Source organism: Xiphophorus maculatus, chromosome 23, assembly GCF_002775205.1.
Source record: "Xiphophorus maculatus strain JP 163 A chromosome 23, X_maculatus-5.0-male, whole genome shotgun sequence".
Lineage (NCBI taxonomy): Eukaryota > Metazoa > Chordata > Actinopteri > Cyprinodontiformes > Poeciliidae > Xiphophorus > Xiphophorus maculatus.
In genome coordinates, this window is record NC_036465.1 from 26,993,913 (window position 1) to 27,018,346 (window position 24,434).

The 24,434-nt window shown below is 40.1% G+C and overlaps 1 protein-coding gene across 4 annotated transcripts in view; it reads right to left on the reverse strand.

The window, feature by feature from the left end:
- The window catches only part of LOC102222637 (X-linked interleukin-1 receptor accessory protein-like 2), a 392,716-nt gene that overhangs the window by 64,991 nt on the left and 303,291 nt on the right, over nucleotides 1-24,434 (reverse strand). For all 4 annotated transcript variants that reach the window (XM_023328865.1, XM_005807613.2, XM_023328864.1 and 1 more), the window contains exon 7: nucleotides 4,467-4,541. In XM_023328865.1, coding sequence (XP_023184633.1) covers nucleotides 4,467-4,541 — 75 coding nt within the window. The remainder of the gene's footprint in view (nucleotides 1-4,466; nucleotides 4,542-24,434) is intronic.

Here is a 24,434-nt window from a genome sequence, read left to right on the forward strand (position 1 = left end):
CCCAGCTGTTTTAGTATTTTGGCTTTTTTAAAGCATCAACAAAAATGAAGAAATAGAAGAGGCAGAATGCGCCATGTTTCCATCTAATTGTCTGGTGAATTTTGAGCAAACTTTTAAAATGCTGCAAAGACGAAAATGCAAATTAGTGGCGTTTCCATCTACTGGCTTCAAGCTTATTAACCAGGAAGACGTTTTGTGCCCACCAGTGGACACACGAGAGTCCAACCCAGATGTGGAGCCACGTTTTTTTCATTGTTCGTTACTTTGAAATTTGCCGTAAAAACAATTCTGTGTAATTTTTCCCCAACCTCTTTCAGATTAAAATAGAAACGTATTCAATTGCGTTTTATTGTCATTTGGTTTGGTTAATATTCAACAAGCTGAACAGATCACACATCAAGCAGATGAATACATGTAACTCTTTGTCTGCAGTGACAAAAATCACTGACTGTTGCCGTAGCAACTACATATAAACAGCCACAGTAAACAATCGCACTTCCATCTCCCCTTTTGCACATCAACTCTTTTTCAGAAAACTCAAAACTACTTCAAAGGTAACAACTTTTTTGCAAAAAATGAGGAAGGTTTTTTTTGTCATTTTTATCAACCTTTTCTAATGTGATACTTCAAAATGCGCATAATAAACCTTGATTGAAATACAGTTAATCTGTAAAAGTTTCCAGCTCTGTTCACGTATCTGCAGTGAATGAAAACAAGATTTGAACTCACTTTGCTGCTGGGCCTCCGTAGGGAGCACCCTCGGTTCTGCTAATACAGTAAAAAGCAAGGAGTGCACTGTGAAAGTAAAGGTGCAAATGAAGATATGAATTATTACCCAACATCCACCAACCACATTCTGTCCTCAACGGGAAACATAACAGCTTCATTCCGCTCACACGTCGTTTGGTTCCAAAGTATATGAGTTTACTTTGAACAGAATGTCACTGAACGTCACCGTCGTCAGATGAACCTAATCAGCCGTTGGACTCAATTTGATATTCAATCAAAATCAGACTAGTCAGCAGCAATTAGCAAACACCTGGAGGAACTAATTATAGGAGCTAGTTCTCAGGGCAACGCTGGTAAAAACGTTGTTAAAGGGTTAATAGAAGAGCCATGTTGTGACGACTTACTGCCCCTTTTAATAAATCTGCAACAATCTCAAACATTTGTGTGGAGAATTTTTGAGGAAAGACATTAAGCTAATACAATTTGGAATAAGGCTGTGACTTAAAACAATGAAAAAGTGCAGCGCTTTGAACACTTTCCAAATGGAATCGGACGTTAAATCGGCTTCTAACTCTGTGTTCTCTCTTCGTCGATGTTGCTTTCCCTCACATCTGTAAACAAACAAAACGGATGCGTCTGGAACATCCAGTTGTTCCAGAAAAGTGCAGGAAACACAAAGATGAAACGCTTTCACTCCAACAAACGAGCTTTCAGAGCGTAAACGAGCAACCCCACCTTGTCTGGAGACAAAGAACGAAGGATGAAAAGAAGAGACAAAGTGAGAGATGAAAGAGGAAAAGAAGACATGAAGCAGAGAGGAAAGGAGTTTGCGTGCGTGGGGGTGGGCGTGTGTGTGTGTAGGATGGAAGGGGTGGGAGGGAAATGAGCAACACCACTGCGGCTGCTGATGTGAATCCTCCTCAGGTTAAAACAAGACAATAATTAAAAATGTACCGCAGGGTCACAGTGTGACTGCCGGAGTGTGTGCAACCGAGTGTGTGTCTTGTATGCAGCCTTTATTGCTTTCAGGAGAGTGGGGGTGTGTGTGTTTTGTGGGGTTGATATTGCAGTGCCCATTAAAAGGTGTCCCTGCTGCAGTCGGTGTACAGAGGCCTCGGGGTCTGTTTGTTACTACATCACACACACACACACACACACACACACACGCACACACACACACGGATCAGAACATTTCTGCCTACGGTGTTAACATTGTCAGAGAGACCGCTGAACAGCAGGGCAAACCCATGCATGCACGCACTTGTGCCGACACAAACACACACACCACCCACGCACACACGCACCCAGCTGGTGAGGAAGGCAGCCAACTGGGCTCACTACAGAACACAACACACTGTTTGGCACACAAGCAAATCTGAATTAGATCCTTTTTCCCGCGTTTATTTCCAGTCCATCATTTCCTTCCACGGATTTTTAGGAAAACGACATCCTGAGACGAAGTCAGAAGATCTTCTTTTGGCCTCTTGCCAGATTTGGAAAAGTTTGAATCCAGATCGATCAGAAGCCGTTGCTGTTCGCCGGCAGAAGGAGGCGAAAGGAGTAAAAAACGCGGCGGGACAGCAAAAGGGTATAGAGTGCGTGCCGACAAGGAGCGGGAGGGCCAGCCGAGCGTTCAGAGATCCACTATCCTTCATTTAACTCGGCCAAGATGCTGAAATCCCTGCCAGCTGTTCTCTAGCCAAACCTGACCTCTGACCCTGCACCCTGAGGCCTCCACAGACCCAGGCGATGACTGCTCAGGGCTTCGGAAGGCGGCTCCTCACCAAAACTGCACGAACAACACCAGCTCCAGGTTATGTTCTCACAGAGGCTAAAGCTAACAGCTAATCCAACCGGAATAAGCAACCGCTTACTTTGTGTTTGCTAGTCAGCAAAGCTGCAATATGTAACTTATATTGAAATAAACATTTTTTAACCATATTTGTTGAAACCATCACTATGTTGTGACAGTATGGTATGAGACAAATTTGTAAAAAAAGGAAAAAAAACAAAAACAAGTTTGTCTGCCTTCTGCCAGGAGGCGGGTCTTATTGCTGTCAATCATGGAGATTTGTGCACCACTCAGCAGAGCCAGTGTGAGCGTTAATAATAGTTAGCATAGCCACCCATGACGGTGGATAAATGGTTTACCAGTAACAGAGACTTGTTTCTCTGCCGTAGCACATTTAGCAGCGTGTTCACGAGGCTGCAGTTTCTGATTAATCAATGAGGATGTATTGACATGGCAGAATCCAAAATAATGCCAACGTCTCTGAGGCCTGAGGCTTTAACAAAAGAAACTAAAACTCCAAGGTGTTGCCTCATTTCAGTTATTTGACTGCCAGGACAAATAATTAAGATTTCCCTTTAATCGCAGTCACTGACGACAACTTTCAGTATTCAGAAGGTCTGAAGGAACAATACAGCTGAATGTCATCAGCAGAGAAATGATGACACAACATATGTGAAAACTGACTTATTATTTGGCCAAAAGTGACAAACAAAATGAAAAAGAAGAGAATACACAGAATACTTAGCAGGCTACGTAGAGCCAGGACCAAAACTCTACACTCCTTTTTCTCCGAAGAGTTTTTGCAGCGCTAGTGGCTTGTATTTTTTGCGACAGTAGGCAGACAGGAAAGAGGGTGAGGAGAGGGGGGAGGACATGCGGCGAAGGTCGCCGGGACCAGGAGTCGAACCCACGACGTCCGCGTCGAGGACTAAGGCCTCCAAACGTGCTAACCCCCTGCGCCACCACAGCACGCCCAAAACTCTACACTCTTAAAAAATATTAATCTAGAATGGATGGATATTAATGCAACCACTAAAAATCAGCATTGTTTTGTAGAAATCAGTTTTCTGATTATGATGTTAAAGGTTGTTTCTTTTTTTTTATTTGTTGTCAAAAAAAGCCTTTATTGATCATGAGTGGTTTGTAAAGGCAATAAAAAGGGAAAACCACCCAAAGGGGTTGAATACATTTCATAACCACAGTGACACCGATCCCCTCCATAACACACTGCGGCTGTGGTTAGCTATGATCTCTGGGGATTCATTCTGCCTACACTTCAAACCAACAAAGATCTCTCCATACATCCGTACAAACGCCATCCTGATTGTTGTTTTCGTCCGAGCCTCTGCTGACCCGACTTGCCTCTTCACATTTCTTCCACTAAATCACCTTGAGACTTCTGCCACCCACTTCCTTCATGACCTCATTATTAGAAGCCCCCGGAAAAGCTGATGCAGTCACATAAAGCACTTAGAAATATTCAGCCCAACACGCCGCTCAGTTCGTAAAGGGCACGGTTATTATTGCGGCATCATGACACGGTACTACTCCCTCTTTTTCTGAACCGCTGATAAATCAATTGTTTTAAAAAAAAAAAAACTTTCACCCACAGCTTCTGCTATTAATTGCATCGAACTCTTACATAATTCCACTCTAGACTATTGAAGACACCACTTTGCCGCAGATTTCTGTTAACAATTTGTACCTGGTCAAGCTCAAAGTGCAGAGGTCATGTACTCCTCCAGGTTGCATCAAGATATAGTTGATCAAAATGGCTGTTTGTGGAAAAAACAGGAGGCTTTCATGGAGGAGTACCATCTATCCATCTGTTTTCGGACCCAATTTGCCCCAACAGGGGGAGGATTACCGCGCGCCAGAAACTTCTGGCTCCAAGACTAGCAATTGCACCATCGTTTAGCCACAAAGTGAAAAGGTTTCTCCTTACCAGGCGTGATTTCTATCACCGTGTCTTGTCTCTCTGGAGGGAAAAGGACTTTGGGAGGCTGAGTCGTCTGGAGCGCTGAGGGTAAAACAGAAAGAGACAGATGATTAATGTACAAATTTTATGAAAATAACATTTTTCTTTATATATTTATTAAACCTTTAGCCACATAAAACCCATCAAGATCAAGACTTTGTTCACAAGGGTGATCTGGCCAAGAAAGGCAACAGCACACAAGACAAGTAGAGAGGAATAACATTTAATACACTGTAATCCTGAAGTCTATTTTAGTTATAAATATGACAGTAAAGTGAAGTATTGTGACAATAATAATAATAAAAAGACAGACACGATACATTTTGCTGGACGATGAACTGTCCCAGACATTCTTGCGGTAAACAATAATATTGTTGTTTCGAGACCATTTCAAGTAACATAATGGTAATGGAACAACGCAAGAACACATTCTCAAGATTTAAAAAAATTTTCATTGGCAAGAAATTTGTCACAATAAATAAACGATACAACAATTACCCACTCCTAGTTAAAATACATTAAAGTCCGTAGGTCATTTTTTTTCATAAATGTGAAAAGAGTTCAAGAGGTATTAACACTTTTGCAAGACACTTCATGTTTAAGAGTGAGAGAGACTTTTTTTTATCAGCTGATGCATAGCTGACATATAGTGACGATAAATGCAAAGGCAGAAATGGGCTGTGTTGTATTTTAGGTTCAGCCGTTTTTGCTCGACACTTTCACATTTACAGACAGCTGGCAGGAAGCAGCTTTGTCAGGTGCTGTAATATTTACAGCACCTGACAAAGGTTCAATATTTAACCCAAGGACATTCTGACATGTCGGATAGGATCAACCCGACAAGCAGAAATATATCTTTAGAAAGGAAATAACTATGTTTAATAGAAATATCGGAATTCATGGCCGTGGGAAGCAAAGAGATGCAGTTTGCATCCACAGCAGGTCAACAAGTCCCCACAATTGTTGCCCAAATGTAGGATTCTGTTGTTTTTGTCTTAACTTGATAACAATTAGGTTTTTATGTCAGAGTAGACAGTTCTCTCGCTTCTTAAACGTTGACTTTCAGTTAAACTTCAGTTTCCCAGTTTTGGATGAAACGCCCTTTATGAGACTTTTGTGATGTGACACGAAGGGACATGGAGGATTGTGTTATTCTTCTTTTCCCTTCCATCCTCTTCCCAGGTACCCCTCTCCATCTCTCTATCTTTCCATCGCTCAATCTCCCTGACAAGATTGATGGTTTCATTTGCATTCTGAAAGTTACGCCGTGCCCTTTTAAGATTAATGAGACAACCCTTCACCTGTAGGCCTCCTCCCCCGCTGTCCGCCCCCCCCCACTGTCCCGGCACTCCACCTACCGCCATGTTCTCCTTGCTTTGTCACCATTTCCTCATCGCTTTTGTTCCACATACACAGAGCATTAAAACATCACCTTATATGATGTTTTATATTATATATATAAGCAAATGCAAGAGTTTGGGACTTTTGGTTAACCCATATTACCATCTAAATATGAGAAGGTGGGCAGCAAACACATGATAATGACAAGATAGGTGTTTACTTCTGGCTGCCAGCATCATAAAACCATGGCAGAGAGAATGTGAATCTTTCCTGTCACTTACTGGAGTTAAAAATTACAGCCTGCTGCTGGTTTGATTTTACATCCATGCTTGCATGTGAGCGGCCAAACTGCCAGTGTTATAAAGGTTCAGCAAGATCGGAAGTAAACAGTTTTAGGGAGAAGATAACTTAATTGCAGTAAAGGGTTTGTGAGCTCGTTCACGACTGAATGCTGCGTATGATGATTGGACAAGCTGCTGTCGCTGTGCTCCACTTTTGCAACAAGATTTATAACATCGTTATGTTCATTTAAAAAGACCAACCGGTAAAGAACTGACTCAGAGGGTTTTTTCGGTTAAAAATAATCAGCTGTAAACGGGACATCGGCCAACTTTAAGTCCATGAAGGGCGCTTTCAAAATAAAATGGAGGAAAATAAGAGATTGTTTGTTCACGATGTTGCGGTTTCTGATTAATGGCGATGCGTTGACATGCCAGAATCCAAAAATATTGCCAACGTTTCTGTGGCTTGGTCAAGGTGTTGCCTCATTTCAGTTATTTGACTTCAACGACGGATAATTAAGATTCCCATTTTATCGCTGTGACTGACGACAACTTTCAGTATTCAGAAGGTCTGAAGGAACAACACGGCTGAATGTCACCAGCAGAGAAATGACACAACATATGTGAACATTTACTTCTTATTTGCCCAAGAGGGAAAATATGAAAGAAAGAAAGAGAACAGGTCCTAATACTGAGCCCTGAGATATCCCACGTAACAGGTGGAGCCAAGACTAAAACTCTGCACTCTTAAAAAGCTCTAATCTAGAAAAAATTGATATTTATGCAATCACTAAAAAAATCATTATTTTGTAGAAATCTGTTTTCTGATTATTGTTTTGAAGCTCACCCGCCATTTCGTTGTAGTTATTGCAAGATATTTACATTTGATAATTAAACTAAACTTTTGAGTTCTAAACGTGGCCTTTACAGCCTTTTGATTGGCTGCTGTTCACACGTTCAATGACTTTTATGCAAAATCGCAAGTTGTTGATGCAGATGGATTGATTTAAATAATTTATTAGTTTATGTTAGTCTATCAGGTGGATATTTTCACAAACAAAATCCTAAAATGAAAAAATTGTTTAGGCGAAACAAATTATTTCTCATCCATTACCCAAAGTTTTTGCATTTATTTGAATTCTGTAGGAAGCAAAACCACAAACGTTCCAGAATTACTCCAGACATGTTGGAGTGTCTGTGTGTATTATTTCTGATTTGTTCTTTTTTAACTTTATCTCATGAGTTTTTCAGTTGCTTTGCTGAATGTTTGAACATTCCCTCCCTCTGGTTTTGGATGCTGTGCAGCCGGAAGGATTTTTGCTCTCACTTCTTTTGCTTTTGGACCGTTACGATGCGTAACCGTGGCAACAAGGTTACCTTTTTTTTTTTTTTACAACTGGGAGCACCTGGTTAGCATCTCAAAAGCTCAAATAATACCTGAACTATGACCTTAAATCCTGGAGGAAGACACTTCAGATTTAATGCAAGTCTGACTGCTACCAGATATCCTTCCTTCCAACATCTCTGTCCACAAGGACTTCTTAACTAGTACCTGATGAGATAAAACATTAAATTTCTCTTTGTGATAAAGTTGTTGCTTTTTTAACTGAATTTAAACATAAATTCCCCACCCTCACCTCCAATGGTGCAATAATACAAATCTCTTTTCTGACTATTTTGTTCATTTCAATAAAATCTAGCAGGTTTGGTTTATTGTTGAGCAGACAAAAAACTGTGGAAAAAATACATTTATTATTTAATATTTAAAAAGAAAATGACGATTTTGGCCCTTGTGGCATAAAGTTTGATGTAATCATTTAAAATCATCATGATCGAAAACATATTTTCACTTTGTAAACAAACATCCTGACCAGATTGAATAGTTTCGATGACGTGTTGCTCCGTTGAACCTTGAGTTTCACATCAAGCTTGACCTTTCCTGGTCCTTGTCCTTCCTCGCAGCCCGTCTCATCAGGTCAGTCTGAGCTATAATCACAGACGGTAACGTTTGTCCAAGCGCTTATCTCCCTCCGCAGTCATTACAGGAGATGGAAATCTGGCATTTTTGTGAACTTGAAGGTGCCTCCGAGTGCGAGAGCCCACACGTCATCAGATATTAAAGAAATGTGTGTGTGCGCGGAAAGTTTCCATTGTTGGAAAGTCATTTGAGTAACCCCCTCTGTGACTTAAGGAGACTTTGATGCTATCTGAATCTTCCTGATCTGATCATTTCAAGCTCACCGGGTGCCGTGGGTAGATTAAAGCAAACCCTGTCTTATACTTTCCCATACTGATCTAAGGAGAGTGGTTCTGTCAAACTACTTTTTTTATGTTATCCAAGTCTAAGTCTTACTTCCATAGGAATATCTGTTGCATTTGCCCTCATTTAAACACTGGGGATCTGCTTTTCACTTTCACATTTGTTAAAAAAATGTTTTTTGACTATTTTTAACCCACCTGTTTATTTGACTACCAACACGCCGAAGTCGATCTGTTCATTTATTCCAACACATGCACTGGAATTGTTCTGTTAAGATAAAAGCAGTTTGCCCCACAAAAAAAGATGGCAAAACTACTTGCATTCCGTCGTCTAAAACAATGAACGCGTCATCAGGGTTGGGAAATAAAATCTCACCAAAAACATGGAAGAAAGCAGTAAAAGTTTGGCTCGACTGTCGGTGCAAGAATACTCTTCGGAAAGATCTAGAGCTCCAGGGATCTGCAACTCACCATCTACAGCAGATTTGCGAGAGATCAGCTGGCTTAATGCGACCCTGGAGCAAATATTAAGGTGAGAGATGCATCATGCGCTTTGTATCAGAGACACCATCTGCTGTGGAGCAGGACCACAGAGGAACGACGCCTCGACGGCAGGAGAAGTGCTCCCCCTCGCACTGTACATTAAGCTTGATGATTACCAGCATAAATTAAAAATGAAGGGCTATGAAGGGAGCAGAGAGTGCTACAAGCAACAACTTTTGATGAGTTTGGACGTGATGGGTGCCAAGTGTACACATTTACCTGACTAGAACTTCTAGACTGGTTTATGTGGGAGGGCTTTCTAAGGAAAGAGTCAAATACCCAAATGTTCAGCTTGACGAATAAATAAGGAGGCAATTTTACTTGAGGAAAATACCCTCAATACTAAAATGTTGCCTACATTAAAAATGCATGTTCAAGTGGGAAAATTGGGCAAAAATATATGTGTGAAGAAATTCAAACAGCCCTGGTTGTTCAGAATTTTAAATGTAAGTCAGAAGTCGTGACTTGTGTCAGGCGTGAAGAAAAGTGACCAACGTCTCCAGCTGACCCCATGGTCAAACGGGGGTCGCGATGGAAAGGTTTTATGGTCTGTTGAGTTCAAACTTATAGTGATAAAACACTAAAACCAGGAGGCACGTTTAAGACCTTAGACACCAGAAACAGTGTGAAGCAACCCAGTGTTTGTAGGGTTGGTAGTGGTTGAATGATGAAAGTTTTTTGTTCTAAATTTCTTTAGAACAAAAAAGCTCGTAACAGTGAAAAGTAACAAACAAGACCTTTGAATATGTCCGGTCAAAGTTAAACTAAGCGCAGAGTGACTGGAGGAAATTCAAGAATCAACACACTATTCCCCATTCCGGGTCGTGGCTTGTTGTGAATACTTTTTCACCGTATTGTCTTGTGACTCCGGTAGAGTACTAGACATTAGGAACTGATGAGTTACACAGAGCAAACATGATGGAGACGGAAAAATATCCTTAAAGAGCCAGCTAGGTAAACCTAGAGACAACAAAGATTACAAACATAAAGTCTTTTACCAGAGGTAACGGATGTGCTAACTTACATGTCTTTGAAGGTTGGAGAGAAGCTGAACAAAGACTACGCAGATGCAGGAAAGGTGCAGCCAAGATTGAAATCCTCTCATGATGATTGGATGTTTTTGTCTTAAATAATGCATTAGGCCAGCTGTATCATGCCAACTGTGAAATAGCCTGTTTTTGTACTCTGAGGGAGAGGAAACGTGTCAGTCTGGCAGAGCATTGTTCGGGTGTCTATGAATACAAGCTTATATTAAAAAAAAAAAAAACCTCATTGAATCAAAGAGAAATGCCATTAATCCTGTAAGAGCAATCTGAGTCTGCTGATGAGTCTCGATGGAAAAAAAGCTAAACGTTCCTCAAAGTATGAAATTGACTGAGAGGTCTTTTACCGTGTTGCTGGCTAAAAGACCCCCAGAGCTACAGTAGCTCTGTAATGATATCGGGAAGATTTCAAAAGGGTGTGAAAAGAAAAGGACTGAAAGGAGAAAAAAAACAAGAATCCCAAACACTGAGAACTGGAGACTGAGGGACACAACGAGCCGCATGTAGACACACGATTTGCATCCTTCAGGAGCACAGCTTGTATCAGCAACGTTTCGTGCTTCAGCTGGAAGAAATACTGTGTGGTTACTGAGTCTAATTAGTCGATTCAAATAAAGGAAGGGGATTATTACCTAACCACTGCTGGTCCCACTGACAGGACGGACAGAAACTTGATTTATTTCCATCAAGGGGGCCGGAGGGGCCCAAACTACCCATAGAGATTTAGCTAATTATCTCTGCGCTACCTGTGGACGACTGAGCTCTCTCGGAGTGTTACCGTGTTCTCAGTGAAGTGTAAAAATCTGTCAAGACTGAAGCAGAAACACAACGGCAGAGTTTCTACTCAAAAGAGACAGCAGTAATAATTAAAAGTATGTTTAAAACTAATAAAGAACGACTAAGTAACAATTCAGCCTAATCCTCTACACGACTCCTTCTTCACACTCAGCCAGCGGCTCTCAAAATGTGCTGCATGCTTCGAGGACGGTGCTTTGGTTGACTTTAGTGTTGATGAGGTGAAATTTCTATATCAACGATTTGAAAAGTAAATATAAATGAATGAAATGAGATGAAGACCTAATAAAAACTGACGGGCAAAAACATCAACTGGTCAAACACAATGACCTTTGTTTCATCCAACTTCCAGGTACAAGGTCAGAACCGCAAATAAGCTTTTTTTTTTTTTCCCATTTGACTTTCACTAAGTGGTATATGCAAGGCTGACTTTAAGGCTGTGTGGTTCGTTTGTGAAAGTGAACCAGACTATCAGGTGAGAACCTGCTGTCTTCTTGAACGCAACTTCCATGTTCACAAAATGTAGCTGCAGCAGCCTCAGATTTTAGCTATTGCAGGACTCCTCTTTAGTCTCTGGCATTTCTCCTTGTAGTGCTAGAACGCCCTGCGCTATAAATCGCTTCCTGCTTTTGGAGCGGTCTCTGGCCCGCTTGAATTGTAATATGCATTTGAACCGCACCAGAATTCACTTTAATAGAAATGAGACCTGTGTTTTTAGGCGAACCAGAGTTTGCTGTTTCGAGCCGCTTAAGAGTTCGATTGCACATTCACACCTTCCCAAAAAAATGATACTTTCTTGGTAAAGAAACCAAAGTTTGATTAAAGTGGACTAATGTGAAGGCACCCTAACTAGAACCACTGAACTGTGCTACAAACTAAACCATCAACAAGTCATATCAAAACAGAAATAAAGAATGCTAATGTAAGCCTAGCAAAACAATAAAATTTAGTAATAGGACAAGACATTATACTGGCTTTCTAAACCAAATTCACCCGGGTTGTATGACCATACAAAGATCAACAATTTTCTGTATCAAAAATGAACAGCAGAAACAGCATTATCTGTTTGATGAAACAAAGGTGTTTGACCAGTTAATGTCATTTTTTATTAGGTCTACAACGCATTCAATTCATTTATATTCACTTCACAAATTACCACTGGTGAGTGACCGCCACATTTAATACTGATTAAATTTGGCGGGTTATTTTACAACTCCAGACGTTTAGAGCAAATTCAATTATTAAATCAAACTCATAAATTGGCCAAAAACCATTGGAATCTGTTCTCTGAAACAAAAACCCCAGTCTGAGACGATCCGTAGCTAAAACCCCTTTTTGCAACCTCAGCTGTTCCCTGACCTAGGTGCCATTCTGCTGTCTTTGAGCTCTTGCTACTTCAGGTGACCTTGACCTTCAGAAGATCCTTGTAACAACTTCTCACGGAGGTCGTAGAAAACGTTGATTACGATGACAAATGAATGAAGAGAACAAAATGTGAGGTCCTTCCCTCTCCCTGTTGGTGTGTGTGGAGCTGCATCTGTTGAGAGGTGATAAGACCTTTAATAATGAGCTTGTTCATTCTGTCATCAGTCAATGCACTGTCACTGTCTCAGCCATATTCATTAATGCATTTTTCATTTCCACACGGCGGCATTAACAGCACCGGAGGTAGGGGGAGAAATGAACAACGAAAATGATTGAACAGGGTTGGGACAGTGACAAAAACCCTCCTCTTTACATCCACACACACATGCAGAGTCGCTAAGGCATGTATTGATAAAGCACCTTCATCTTTTGGACTCGCACCTTTGTCTTCCTTCATTAGATTGCGAAATCATTGAATTAAATATCACTTTCCGGAGAGAAGAGCTTGTCACTTTGCTGATGCATTGGAAACATCTTTCTCATATTCCTTCCCATTGAATTTCATTTGTCTTGTTCACATGAAAAAGCACTTTAGATCAGAGTAAATCCCTCCCTCCCCCCACGGCGTGACGTTGCGATTTGCGGCAATTTGTTGCCTTGGAGAAAGAAAGAAAAAATGTTGTTAAAAGAAGAAAACAACACGACGACGCTCTGTCGAACAAACACACACAAATGCAGAACTAATGAGGACAGAGGTTGGCTGCCGGGGAACAAAGTAAAGCCGATCACACTCGCAAGCAGGAAGCAGAACACGCAGGCACGCCCTTCCTGATCGATGGCCTCGCATCAACCTCCCTGTGGTGGCTTGTTATTCAAAAACAGGAGCCGTTCTCGCCGAATCTTTCATCTGTCACCCGCCTGTATTTGTTCCCGAGTTCATAAAAGAATGTCTGAGGAGAATAGAAGAAGTCAGGAGGAAATCTCACCGTGTCGTACATTATGATCACGTAAGTCTAATAAGAAAAGAATTATAGTGATCTGTAAGCAGCGACGGGGAAAGCCAGCTCTCTGTTTGGCCTCAAATTAATGGGAAAAATTCACGCAGAGAATTAGTCTCTGAAATTCGCCACATTAATATGTCAGATAGGATGTTCAAAAGTTCTTTTATTCAGAAGCACAAAGATCAAAAAGCTACTTTTTTTTTGCTAAGTGGTGTGAATGTTTTAGCATGTCAGTGTTTTGACAAAATTTTAAAAATGTGGATAAAAACTTATCCAAATTAACTTGGATCAGTTGATGTCTGGAAAAACTTATCTGCAGAGTTTCCCTCACTGTATTATAATCCTGGCGGGCCACCAGGCTTTTCTTGGCCCCCCTACAGGCTAAGCATGGTTTGTTTATGTTTTTAATATTTTTGTTTTACACCAGTAATAGTGACTGCAACCTTTCTGCTAACCTTTAACAACTGATCCGACACAATGTTATTCAGTAGTGTTGCTCATCATTCATTCTTGATTTTGTATTTGTCTAGAGAAAAATGCCACTACATTTTGTCCCCTCGGTTTACAACTCACAACAGAGCTTATACAGTTCTGTCATGAAGGGAGCCAGCATGTTTAATAAGAATAAAGATTAAGAAAAAACAACAACAATGCTCATTCACAATTTTAATTAATCCTTTCATGTCATATTTATTTATCGTAATGCAGCAGTAAGTAATTTTCCAAAAAGAATTAAGCTTTATTATGGAAAACTTAGTCTGTCTATCCATTGTCTTTACCTCCAGTCATTTTAGAAACTGACAGTAAGCAGAGCTTGATAAAGCCACAGGAAAATCAGCTTTACCTATTAGAGGTTTTCTGTATAATCACACAACAATGCCTCAATAGGATAATGTTCATGGTAAAATGTTATTATCCCAACCTATGTAAGAGAGAGAGCGCGTTTACTGCATCTATTTATTGTTGCGTAACTTCAATAAAGAGCAGAGGATGACGGATGAAAGAAATAACCCACGAATTCTCAAAAAACACTTAGCAGTATGGAACGTGTCAATGCTCAGCAGAAACTGCTTTTCTTCTTTTTGAACCCGAAAGTACATTTGGAAACCTTTAGAAACTCAAGTATGAGCTGGAAGCGAGCGCCGACTCACCCGCAGGCTGTTTTTTTAATCCTAATAATTTACAGTTGTTAACTTGAAATAGCTAAAGTAGCTGCAGGGTGGTTAGGCTGTGCAAAGATTTTAAAAACATAATATGACTTTAAAACTCACACTTTATAATCTGTGTACTTTTCACCTTGAGAGAGATTAAGGGGAGACCTTTCACTGATAAAGAAAAGATTTTCAGTACAAGGAAAATAAGTATTTGAGGTGAACAACGTTTCCTGGTAAATATATTTCTAAAGAGGGTATTGACATGAGATGGAACCAGACGCAAGTGAAAGACCAAAAAATGCAATGTAATGAATTTAAAACGGTAAGCTACGTGCGATGCTATGCTGTTAGCTGTTTATGCAGAGCTGTATTTTCTTTTGCTGTTACAAATCTGGAGTTTTCTTGTTTTTGTGAATAAGCTTTTTCACGAGATATGTCATAAAAAAAATGTCAACAACGGACGCAAACAGTTACATGAGAGCAAGAAGCCCCGCCTACTTTGGAGGGGTTACATATGCTGCGTTTTGGGAAATTTTCCATTTCACAGAAAAGCTATGGATTCAAAACGTTGGGATGACACACAAATTTTTATTAACTGTGTGATGCTGTGGGAGCTCTGGTGGAGCCATCATCCAAAAACAACAAAACCAAACCGTCATCCTCCTACTACTTCCTGTCGTTCTTCTGCGTTTCGGTCTGCAGTAACATCCCACTGTTGATCACAAGACGTTTGTGATGTGAAAAAAAGCGTTTCCATAGCATTTTTCAGAAATACATGTAGTTTTATACGGCCGAATAACCAACACAAACCTTTTATTGAAAATAGTGAGTTTTTAAAAATCATGTTTCCATCCATCCATCCATTTTTTAACACCCTTGTCCCTAGTCGGGTCGGGAGGTGCTGGTTCCTCTCCAGCTAACGTTCTGGGTGAGAGGCGGGGTCACCCTGGACAGGTCACCAGTCTGTCGCAGGGCAACACAGAAACAGACATGACACACAACCATTCACACACACACACACACACCTAGGGAGAATTTAGAGAGACCAATTAACCTGACAGTCATGTTTTTGGGCTGTGGGAGGAAGCCAGAGAACCCGGAGAGAGCCCACCATGCACAGAGAACATGCAGAAAGACCCCGGGCCGGCAATCGAACCCAGGACCTTCTTGCTGCACGGCAACAGCTCTACCCACTGCGCCACTGTACTGCCCAATCATGTTTCCATTAGGCAAATTTATTTTTGGAATTTCAATTTGAGCAGTTTTAGGGTTAATGGTAACAATAACATATGACTTCACATGTGGACTTAACTTCTTTGATTTCTTTGTGAGTATAAATAAATTTCATTGTTACTTATATCTGTCATTAAACCCAATAAACATCAAATAGTTCAATACTTAGTTTACCCAGTACGCATAGACGACTTGGCTCAGGCTAAAAACACATCATATAAGCACATATAAACACATGTATAAAACATGTCTTTTAGTCTTTTTTTACTAAACATTTTACGTTGTAGAAAAAACAGTGAGATTACTGTTGCTCTGCTGTGTTGCTGCTGGTGTCTGTGTTTGATTTGGACAGAGGAGGGAATCTGAAGATACGAGCCACATTCCGATGTCCGGCGTCCCTCGTGGCTGTACCCACAACAACTACTTTGCCTTCCAAACGTTCAAAAACACACACATTTATCATTCTTGATTCCTTCTCCCCACTTTCAGTTTTGGACGGCGTATCGTCTGATAAACTGTGTCAGCTGTCAGTGTTTACAGGGAGAGAGAAGACAAGAGAAAGTCTCCTCTGCAGAGTGGAGAACAGTCCTCTTAACATATTGTAGAACAGATGAGTCACGCATACTGAAAGACATCTCCAGGAGTGCCTACACAGGTATATAAAAAAAGGAAGTGGTGTATGAAATATTCAGACGAGTGTCATGCACAGACTCTGAGATGAGTGCCACGGAAGAGCCACTTCTTCTTCTTCCGTCTTTCTTTTGTCTCTTTTTCTGTGTGACGAGACCAACAAAACAGAGGCTCGCTCTGCGTCCCTAAACACGCCGTTATGTAACTGCCCCTCTTAGCTTTTATCTCATTTGACACTTGTTTTCATCTGCTGGAGAGGATGTGCAGACTTTTCTCTGTTCTGTGTCTGCTTACGTTTGAGGTTTCATGATATTCAACATTAGTCATGTGACTAAGCTGACGAGAAAGTGGAAAATTGAACAGCTCTAGTTATAAAGCTGAGAAACATTGATATTAATGAGAATGGACGATCATTTAGGATTTATCAGATGTATTGTGTTCCAGCTACGGATATACTGTAGTTCTGAATGCAGAACATATGAATTGCCTTTCATTATCATCCCATTTGTTTTACAGCTGATTGTCTTTCATAGCTCACATCTAAAATATTCAGATAAAAATTCAGCTTTGGGAGCTGAAATACTTGGCCAATGCTACACGACGTGCTGTTGGCTAACGTTTGTAAAGCAACCACACACAGGACTGCTCCTCATTTTCCCTGCAACTGATTGGTTGTATCCCCATGAGTGGAAACAGCGAAGATCATATGTAACGATCATATGTATACATTATATGTATATAATGTAACGCTGCATTATATAGAAATGCAAAAAAAAAAATTGGGGCTTTACAATGTAAAAACATTATTAAAACCACATTTTGCAATAGTTGATGCAAAATGTAATAAAACCCTTGAACGTGTTTTTAATCGTTTTGCCTTGATCGACATGTAGGTTAGTACTGAGGGCGATGAGTGAAAATAAACAGCTAAGAGTTTGACATTTATTGACCAAAGTTTCCGTATAGGATCTTCAACGTGATCACTATTAGAAATATATATCGATCAGGATAAACACAAACAGTTTGTGATCGTTTATTACATTATGGCTTCAAAAAAATAAAGAGCTACATTTTGTAATAATAATGCAGCGGAGAGTACCGCAAAATGCGTTCAAGGATTTATTACATTGATTATCATATCAGGCGGTTTTAACAATGTTTTATTACATTTTAAAGCCAGTTTTATTACAGTACTGCATATTGCGGTGTTATTACATAAGCAGCGTAGATGTTAGTTTCTGTGGTACTGCTGAGGTGTTTTTTTATTGTGTGCCTTAATGCAAAATGAGGCATATTTGGTGCTTTACCCATTAAATAGGCAGTTAAAATTATAATTATAATTATTTTAGATGTGATCTAAGCTGGGGTCACTATTACCCAAGAATACAAGAAAGCCATTATTATTCTTTGCCAGAATAATAATGGCTGTAAAAAATAATTAAAATAGAATTCATTTCTGTCATCACATATTTATTCTTCCCATCAGATGTTTACTCTTGTTGGATGCTGTAATTATGAAAAATTTTGGTTACTTTGGTAGCACCGAGTCCCACTGAGAAATCACCCAGTTCTCAGTTTAAACGTCTTGGACCGGTGGTGGTGGACTTGTTGGAAACAAAAACAATCTGATTTCTGACCAGTGAATGCACCGTACCAAATCAGGACAACTACAGGTCAAAGTTGACAACAACCTTTCAGTGTGAAAGCTCTTCTGTTGGGAAGAAGATATTTTTTCAGCATCAGTAAGATCTTGAAAATGTTTGCCACTAGTTATGTGGTCTATCTCTAAATTAAGAAAGTTTCGGTAAGAGTCGTCTACCCATGTCATAATGGCGTGAGGCTGGCAGTGAAGATCTTAAGAGTGTGTTTGTAAGCACTAAAGTACAGAATGAGAAATCCCTGTTTATGAAAATGCAAAGAGACAAAAGAAAAGAAGCATCAACATATGTAAATGATGGGTCTAAACCAATTTGGGAAAGTGATGACAAAGCCGAGATTACTCCTCACCACGGAGGCAACGGTTGTGCATGTTTATCCTCATTGAGTGGGAGTGGAAAAAAACGCTGTGGAAATATTTATTCTTTAGCCAAGGGCTGCTGGATTTTCCATTTGCAAAGAACTGGAAAATATAACGACGTCTGTTTCCCAATCACTTATCTGAATGCTCAGAGACAGAAATAAATAGAGGCTCAAAGAAAAAAAGGCCTACAGAGAGAGAGTGGTACAAGAAGAATGATGTAGACAAAAAGGAAATTATCAAAGTGGGTTTTAATAAAAGCATCAGTGGTAACACACTGGGAGCTTTATTGGATATGCTCAGCTCTGCGCAACAGCAGCCTAGTTAAAGATATTTATATTTTCTTATCACTGGATTGTTTGAGCGCCAGATTAGCTGTAGCTGAAAGCTAATTGGCTTGAAAAGAGACTCACAAACACTCATAAAAAACATTTTCTATCATCACGGTGTGGAACTGTTTAAAAAAAGCTGTTTATGCCACAATTCTCACACCAATCAGATCAGACACAACAATAGGACCAAAGACAGGAATAAAATTTTGTAACATTTTTGCTCCTAAATCTGGTGGTCTAAATGTTGGATTTAAAAAAAAAATTGTAATTTATTTGGTAGGGACAATCCACATCAATAAGCATTTTTGTAAATGTGCCAGAATTAACCAAGAGCCTATTTGTCCTCTGTTATCCCTGGGCAATAAGTCATTTGTCTTGCTAGAAACAAGAGGATTTGAGCAAACGAAAGAACGTAAAAGGCAAACATAAGAATTCGAGCGGATCTAAGAAAGACCAAAACTGTGATCGGCTTGGTTAGAGAATCTCCAGAAACGTAGCCCTTATGGTTCACTCCCAGTCTGCAGTGGTCAGTATCTACTATGAGTGAACAAAGTAAAGGGAGATCGTTGGTTGGCCAAGAGTCACTGATGCACATGTGGAGAGAACATTGGCCCATGTGGTCTGATACAGTGGCTCAAAATGCTGAAAAAGTTAACACTTATAGAAAGAGTCCAAAACAAACAGTGCATCTCAGTTTGATCAATTGTTTACTAGTCAGTCAGTTGGTCCAGTACCAGACTGGCTAACTTTTTAATATTTTATAGACTTAGATTACAATTTTCATGAGGGAACATCCCAAAGCGATTAATAAACCACTCAGCCAACCTACCTACCTACTGACTTGGTACCAAACAATCCATCAATTGACTTGGTACCAACCAACCAACCAAAAGTCATGGTTCCTATGTTGAAGTTTGTCCTCCAGTGGAGGGCAGTCTGATTTGACCAGTTGTGACTTTTACTTGACCTTGGCTTGTTGTGTGCGTGCCATTACAAAGAAGATGAACTGTGAACAACGGACCATTATTTTTGCTTTGACACAAAGCAAGAATGGTTCAGGAATGAATTGATGAGCAAATAAACAAGCTTGACATGTTGACTCTGCCTCCAAATTCACAAACTTTCACTGAATTGGTCATTTGTGGAATACAGGACCAACTATTCCAATCCAAGGAGGCCCCACATCACAACTTTCAGGACTTGATGTCAACGTCTTAGGGCCAGATGCCATAGCACACCTTCAGGGGTAGAGTTAAGTTCATGGCTTGAGGAATCAATGTTATTTTGGCAATAAAAGTGTATCCAACACACTATTAGGCAGGTCATAATGTTTTAACTGATCAGTGTATGTGTAGTTCACTGAAAGCGACTGTGTCAACCAGTAAAGAACAGTAAACAGGGCAAAGTTCAAAAGGTCAAAACCAGAAAAAATAACATGTCTTATTGTGGTGGAGTCGCATCAACTGCTTTCAAGGTCTTCAAATCATGTCGTGTCCCTATTTCCTAACAGAGACAGAAAGAGGAGGAAACACGACTTTCTGTGAAGCTTGATATCCTGCCTCCAAGCTGCCAATTTTCACCATGCTCCAGTGAACGGTCGTGACGGCGACGCTGACGAAAGGAAGTGACAGCTGGACGTTGATCATCCCAACGTCCCATTAGCACCAAAACACCTCCCCTCCGGATTCAGTCTCAGTAGATCAGCTCGTAACTCAGCCTTCTCTCCTGGGCTCTGAGCCTCTGCCGCTCCGGCGCTCCGGGAAAGATCTGTGTGGAGGTCGTCATGATGTCTCAGAGGAACGCTGGTACTTAGCAAGAGAAATAGGCCCGGGTGCTCTGGCTCTGTGTGGCTCAGGCTCTCATGTGTGCTGCAGAGGCGTTACTAGCTAGCAGGCTGAGAGCCACACTGTTTTTCTTCTCAAACGTAATGAGGTCCATATTCGGCATTTGACTGGCTGCGTGACACAGGGATGCGTTTTATCGCCAAAGGTGCAGTCAAAGGTCAGGGATTTTGATTTCTGCTTTGAAGGAATGGATACATGGTTTCTGTGTTAGCCTTTTAACAGACAAGCAATCTATACGGGGTCTGTTTTACTCTTCCCAAGCAACAAACCTACAGTAGCATGCAGTAGCTAAACATGGACAAATATTAGGACCCTTTGAAGATGTGCAAAAACGCCTTTAAATAAATTACATTTTTGAAATTGAATACCTTTGTTCTTACAATTTTTTTTCTTAAAAGACAGTATTATTAAAAATCAACTTTCTTGAGCTTTACGTCTTGTTAAAACGTGATTCCCTTATCAAAAATATGCCTTGAGTGTTGTCTTGATCCTTTCATGAAACTCCTTTAATCTCCCATGGCAACCATTCAGCTGTACAAAGCGATTGGTGGGACGTTCCTTGATCAATATATTTGATGTACATTTGCTTGATGATTTTGATGACTGGATTTGACAAAAATGCTTATTGCTTTGTTTCATAACTGGTCACTGTATCATATTTTTATGGTGCAGTACAAATAAACAGCAGTTGACTATTATTTGTGAAATCAAGATCCCAACTTGGACAAGAAGTTATCAGAAAACATAGAAATGAAACAAAGCAAATGAAAAATAATCCATCTTCTTATTATAGATGCATTACAAAAGAAATCAAAGTAATCCTCAGGTCAATGAGGAACTGGAAGACTTCAGAAGTAATTGCAGATGTAGTTCGTTTCAGGTTCCGTGTTCATGAAAGTCCTCTGTTGTTGGGCTTTTCCATTATTGTTGACTGTGCTTGTGGATGAGCCAGATAAAGTTTGACATTACTTTACTGGCTGGTTGGGTAGGTAAAACTTTGCCATGGCCTGATACACAAGTGGCACAGTGACAAGGTTTGTTTTGGTCCAATGGCTCCTGACCAGTGCTCATCTTTACTCAGAGGCCAAACCTGGCGCTAGTGTAACTGAGCCAAACTCATCCACAATCTGGTCAAGAGTATGACTCAATGAACAATTGTTATCCTTCATTAGCTAGTTCAATGTGTTCCATATCGATGGGTTTATATGTACTGTAAATGTGTAAAGAAATTACATTAAAATGTTTTGATATAGTTTGGTCCGGTTATGTTTACGGTTTTACACCTCTTCTTTACACCTTTTCTATTCATTTACCTTTTTTTTTTTTGTTGAAAATGTGAATCAAAAACAACAAGTAATTTTTACACAGAACCTATTGGGACTCCACATGAAGGTTCACTGCCTTTCCAAACTAAAGAATATGAAGACAGACATGCTGACTAAGCAGTAGCAGTAAACCTTGGGAGCTTTATATCGCACAATCCAACACACACAAACACCTCGAAAGGCTACAGCTTCTCTGAACATCACAACGCGTCTATTTTTGCCTTTGGAAACAGAGGTGACAGTTCTCTAAAACAATCAAAACAAACAAACAAAGAAAAAAAGACTGAAAAGCTGAGTAAGAGTGTGTGAAGTGTGGCTTTGCAACTTGCAACAGACAAACAGGAAACCTGGATATTATAATGAGGCCACAAGAGGACTGACCTTTTCACCATAGTCAACATATGGTACACTACACCTGTCTGCCTCAGTCAGTCCGGCTCTCACACACGGCTGATTGCCAATGTGTGTGTGCTGTCAAGCGGGTCTGTCTGAATGAATTAATTTTGTGAATAACATTCACAACTGAAATAAACGCAGTGACAAAAACCAATGATGAAGCTCACCAACCTATTTTATGAATGAATAGCACAGAGTTCCGTCATAAGCCTCATAACTCAAATGTCTTTGTTTGTGAACAAGTGGACGAGTTCAAACAGCACCGTTTATGAGGCAGTCTGCCAAACGAAGCATATTGCAAGTCCGTGTGTGTGAATCTCTTTCAGTTGCCCCAAAAAGATCAAATATTAGCAGACATGCCAATCTGAACATATTGCAGATTAGGAGTAGAGGGGAGCTGAGGGATCACCTGGCAGCAGTGTGTCTTTATTGCTACCGGTGGGAACATGATGATGTTCAGCGCGCAGGAAAACAATGAAATAAATGACTCAGAAAAAAAGTTAACCTGTTAGTTTTAAAGTTCTGCTTTGCTTTGGGTTTAGATGCTCTTTTTAAAATATGCATTAACTTCCACCTTGATGTTTTCTGACAGCTTTTTGAAGCTGTCAGAAAAGCTGACAAATACAGTTTTTGTATTTGTCAGTATGAATTATTGGTCAACTATTAAATTACAACTACACTATCTGTAGATATCTCATTAAGCTTTTGGATAAATCATATTTTACAGACTAAAGTGATGTTTTCACTATATGTTACATAAGCTCTCAAATCTCAAATATATTCTCTCTCTCCTCAATATTGGAAAATGAATGTAATAAGCATTTGGTGTCAGAGCTGAAACCAGAATAACATTGTATTTCAGTGGGCTACTCTGCTACATATCGAGGAAACCCCCCATAAATATTTAACCTAAAGTACCGCATGATATCTGGGAAGCATCTCCTCATCAGTATAATGGGATCCTTTCAGTGTCAAGGTCAGTTGTCAGTCTGTGAGCAGGGTCGTGTGGAAGCCGGTGGTCAGAAATTACAATCTGTGATCAATACATCTGACTTGCTTTGAACAGCACTGCTGCACACCAAAAACTGTTCTGGCTTCAAATTGCACTGGAGGCTTTTATGTTTCAAATTTTAACATTCTACTGATGTAAATGTGGGTTTTCTAAAATGTCTCTTAAAGGGGCAGTGTTATAGAAAATGGAAATTGTTTTGGCTTTGCATCATGTTATAATGTTATGCCCTCATCAAAAACATACCTGGAGTGTTGCTTTGATTCTTTCATGCATGTTTGAGACATCATTTAATCTCCATGCCAACCATTTAGCTGTGTGAAATGCCCGGGTGGACTTAGCCCCGCCCTCGAGGACAAAGCTCCTCCTTGGAGCTGCAGCTTCCGAGTGACCGCTGCAAGAGTTTGCAGAAGAAATTCTTACAACCGTCGCCTCCATCATCCAGAAGACATTGTGGTGACAATATGTTATAACAAAAAAAGCCATATTTTCTTTGTCATTAACAGCTTTCCACTGTTTTCCATGAGTTTATCATCTCAAGGAGCAAGGCATAACAGTCAGTCAAATATGTCCTGCAAGTAGACCTGTCCAAGTATATCCACCTTCCTAAAATAATGGCCTAAATCAATTTTTGCTAAAATTGATTTTTTTTTTTCTTTGCCTAAAAATTTTTCAAAAGAAAAGTTTGTGTGCCACCCAAATCAATTTTTTTTCAAAAAAATGACTTATGACATTATTTTATAAAGGTGACGACATGCTGATGTATCCTTGGCAAGTCTGAGTCGATGTATTTTGTAGCTCTCTTTTATGTTTAGACACAGCTGAGGTAGGAGTTATTGTAAATACAACCTAACATCAAAACTCAGAGCCATCGGTACGCACTGCTAAGATTATGGGAGCTTTGAGCTTTAAGAAGGCATCTTAAAGTACCAATTAAGACGTTGTTTGTCGTCGTTGCGTCTGGTCAGAACTCAATATTAGAAAGGTGCTCATATTGCTATGGACTGATGGGTATTTTATAATTTCACATCCATCATCAGAAAATGCCACTGATATTTCAGATAAGACACCAAATTGGACTCGTTTTTGCTGTTTCAGAAAGCTTCTGTATTGTTTTCAATGGAAAATGCTGCTGAGTTCCAGCGGTGTAGAGCACAAAGAATGATGCATTCAGGTACGGTCTAGAAAAGTCTATGATATGCAGGTAGCAGTGAGACGCTTTATGCTTCACAGGAAATGATCCCAAGGAGAAGCTCTTCTATTCATCAGCAATACAAAGTAGGTAACATGGAAAATACCAAGATCAGCAGATTCGTGACAAGAAAATCTCCATTTCTGCCCCAAGCAGCCCCAGATGACCCTGTCTG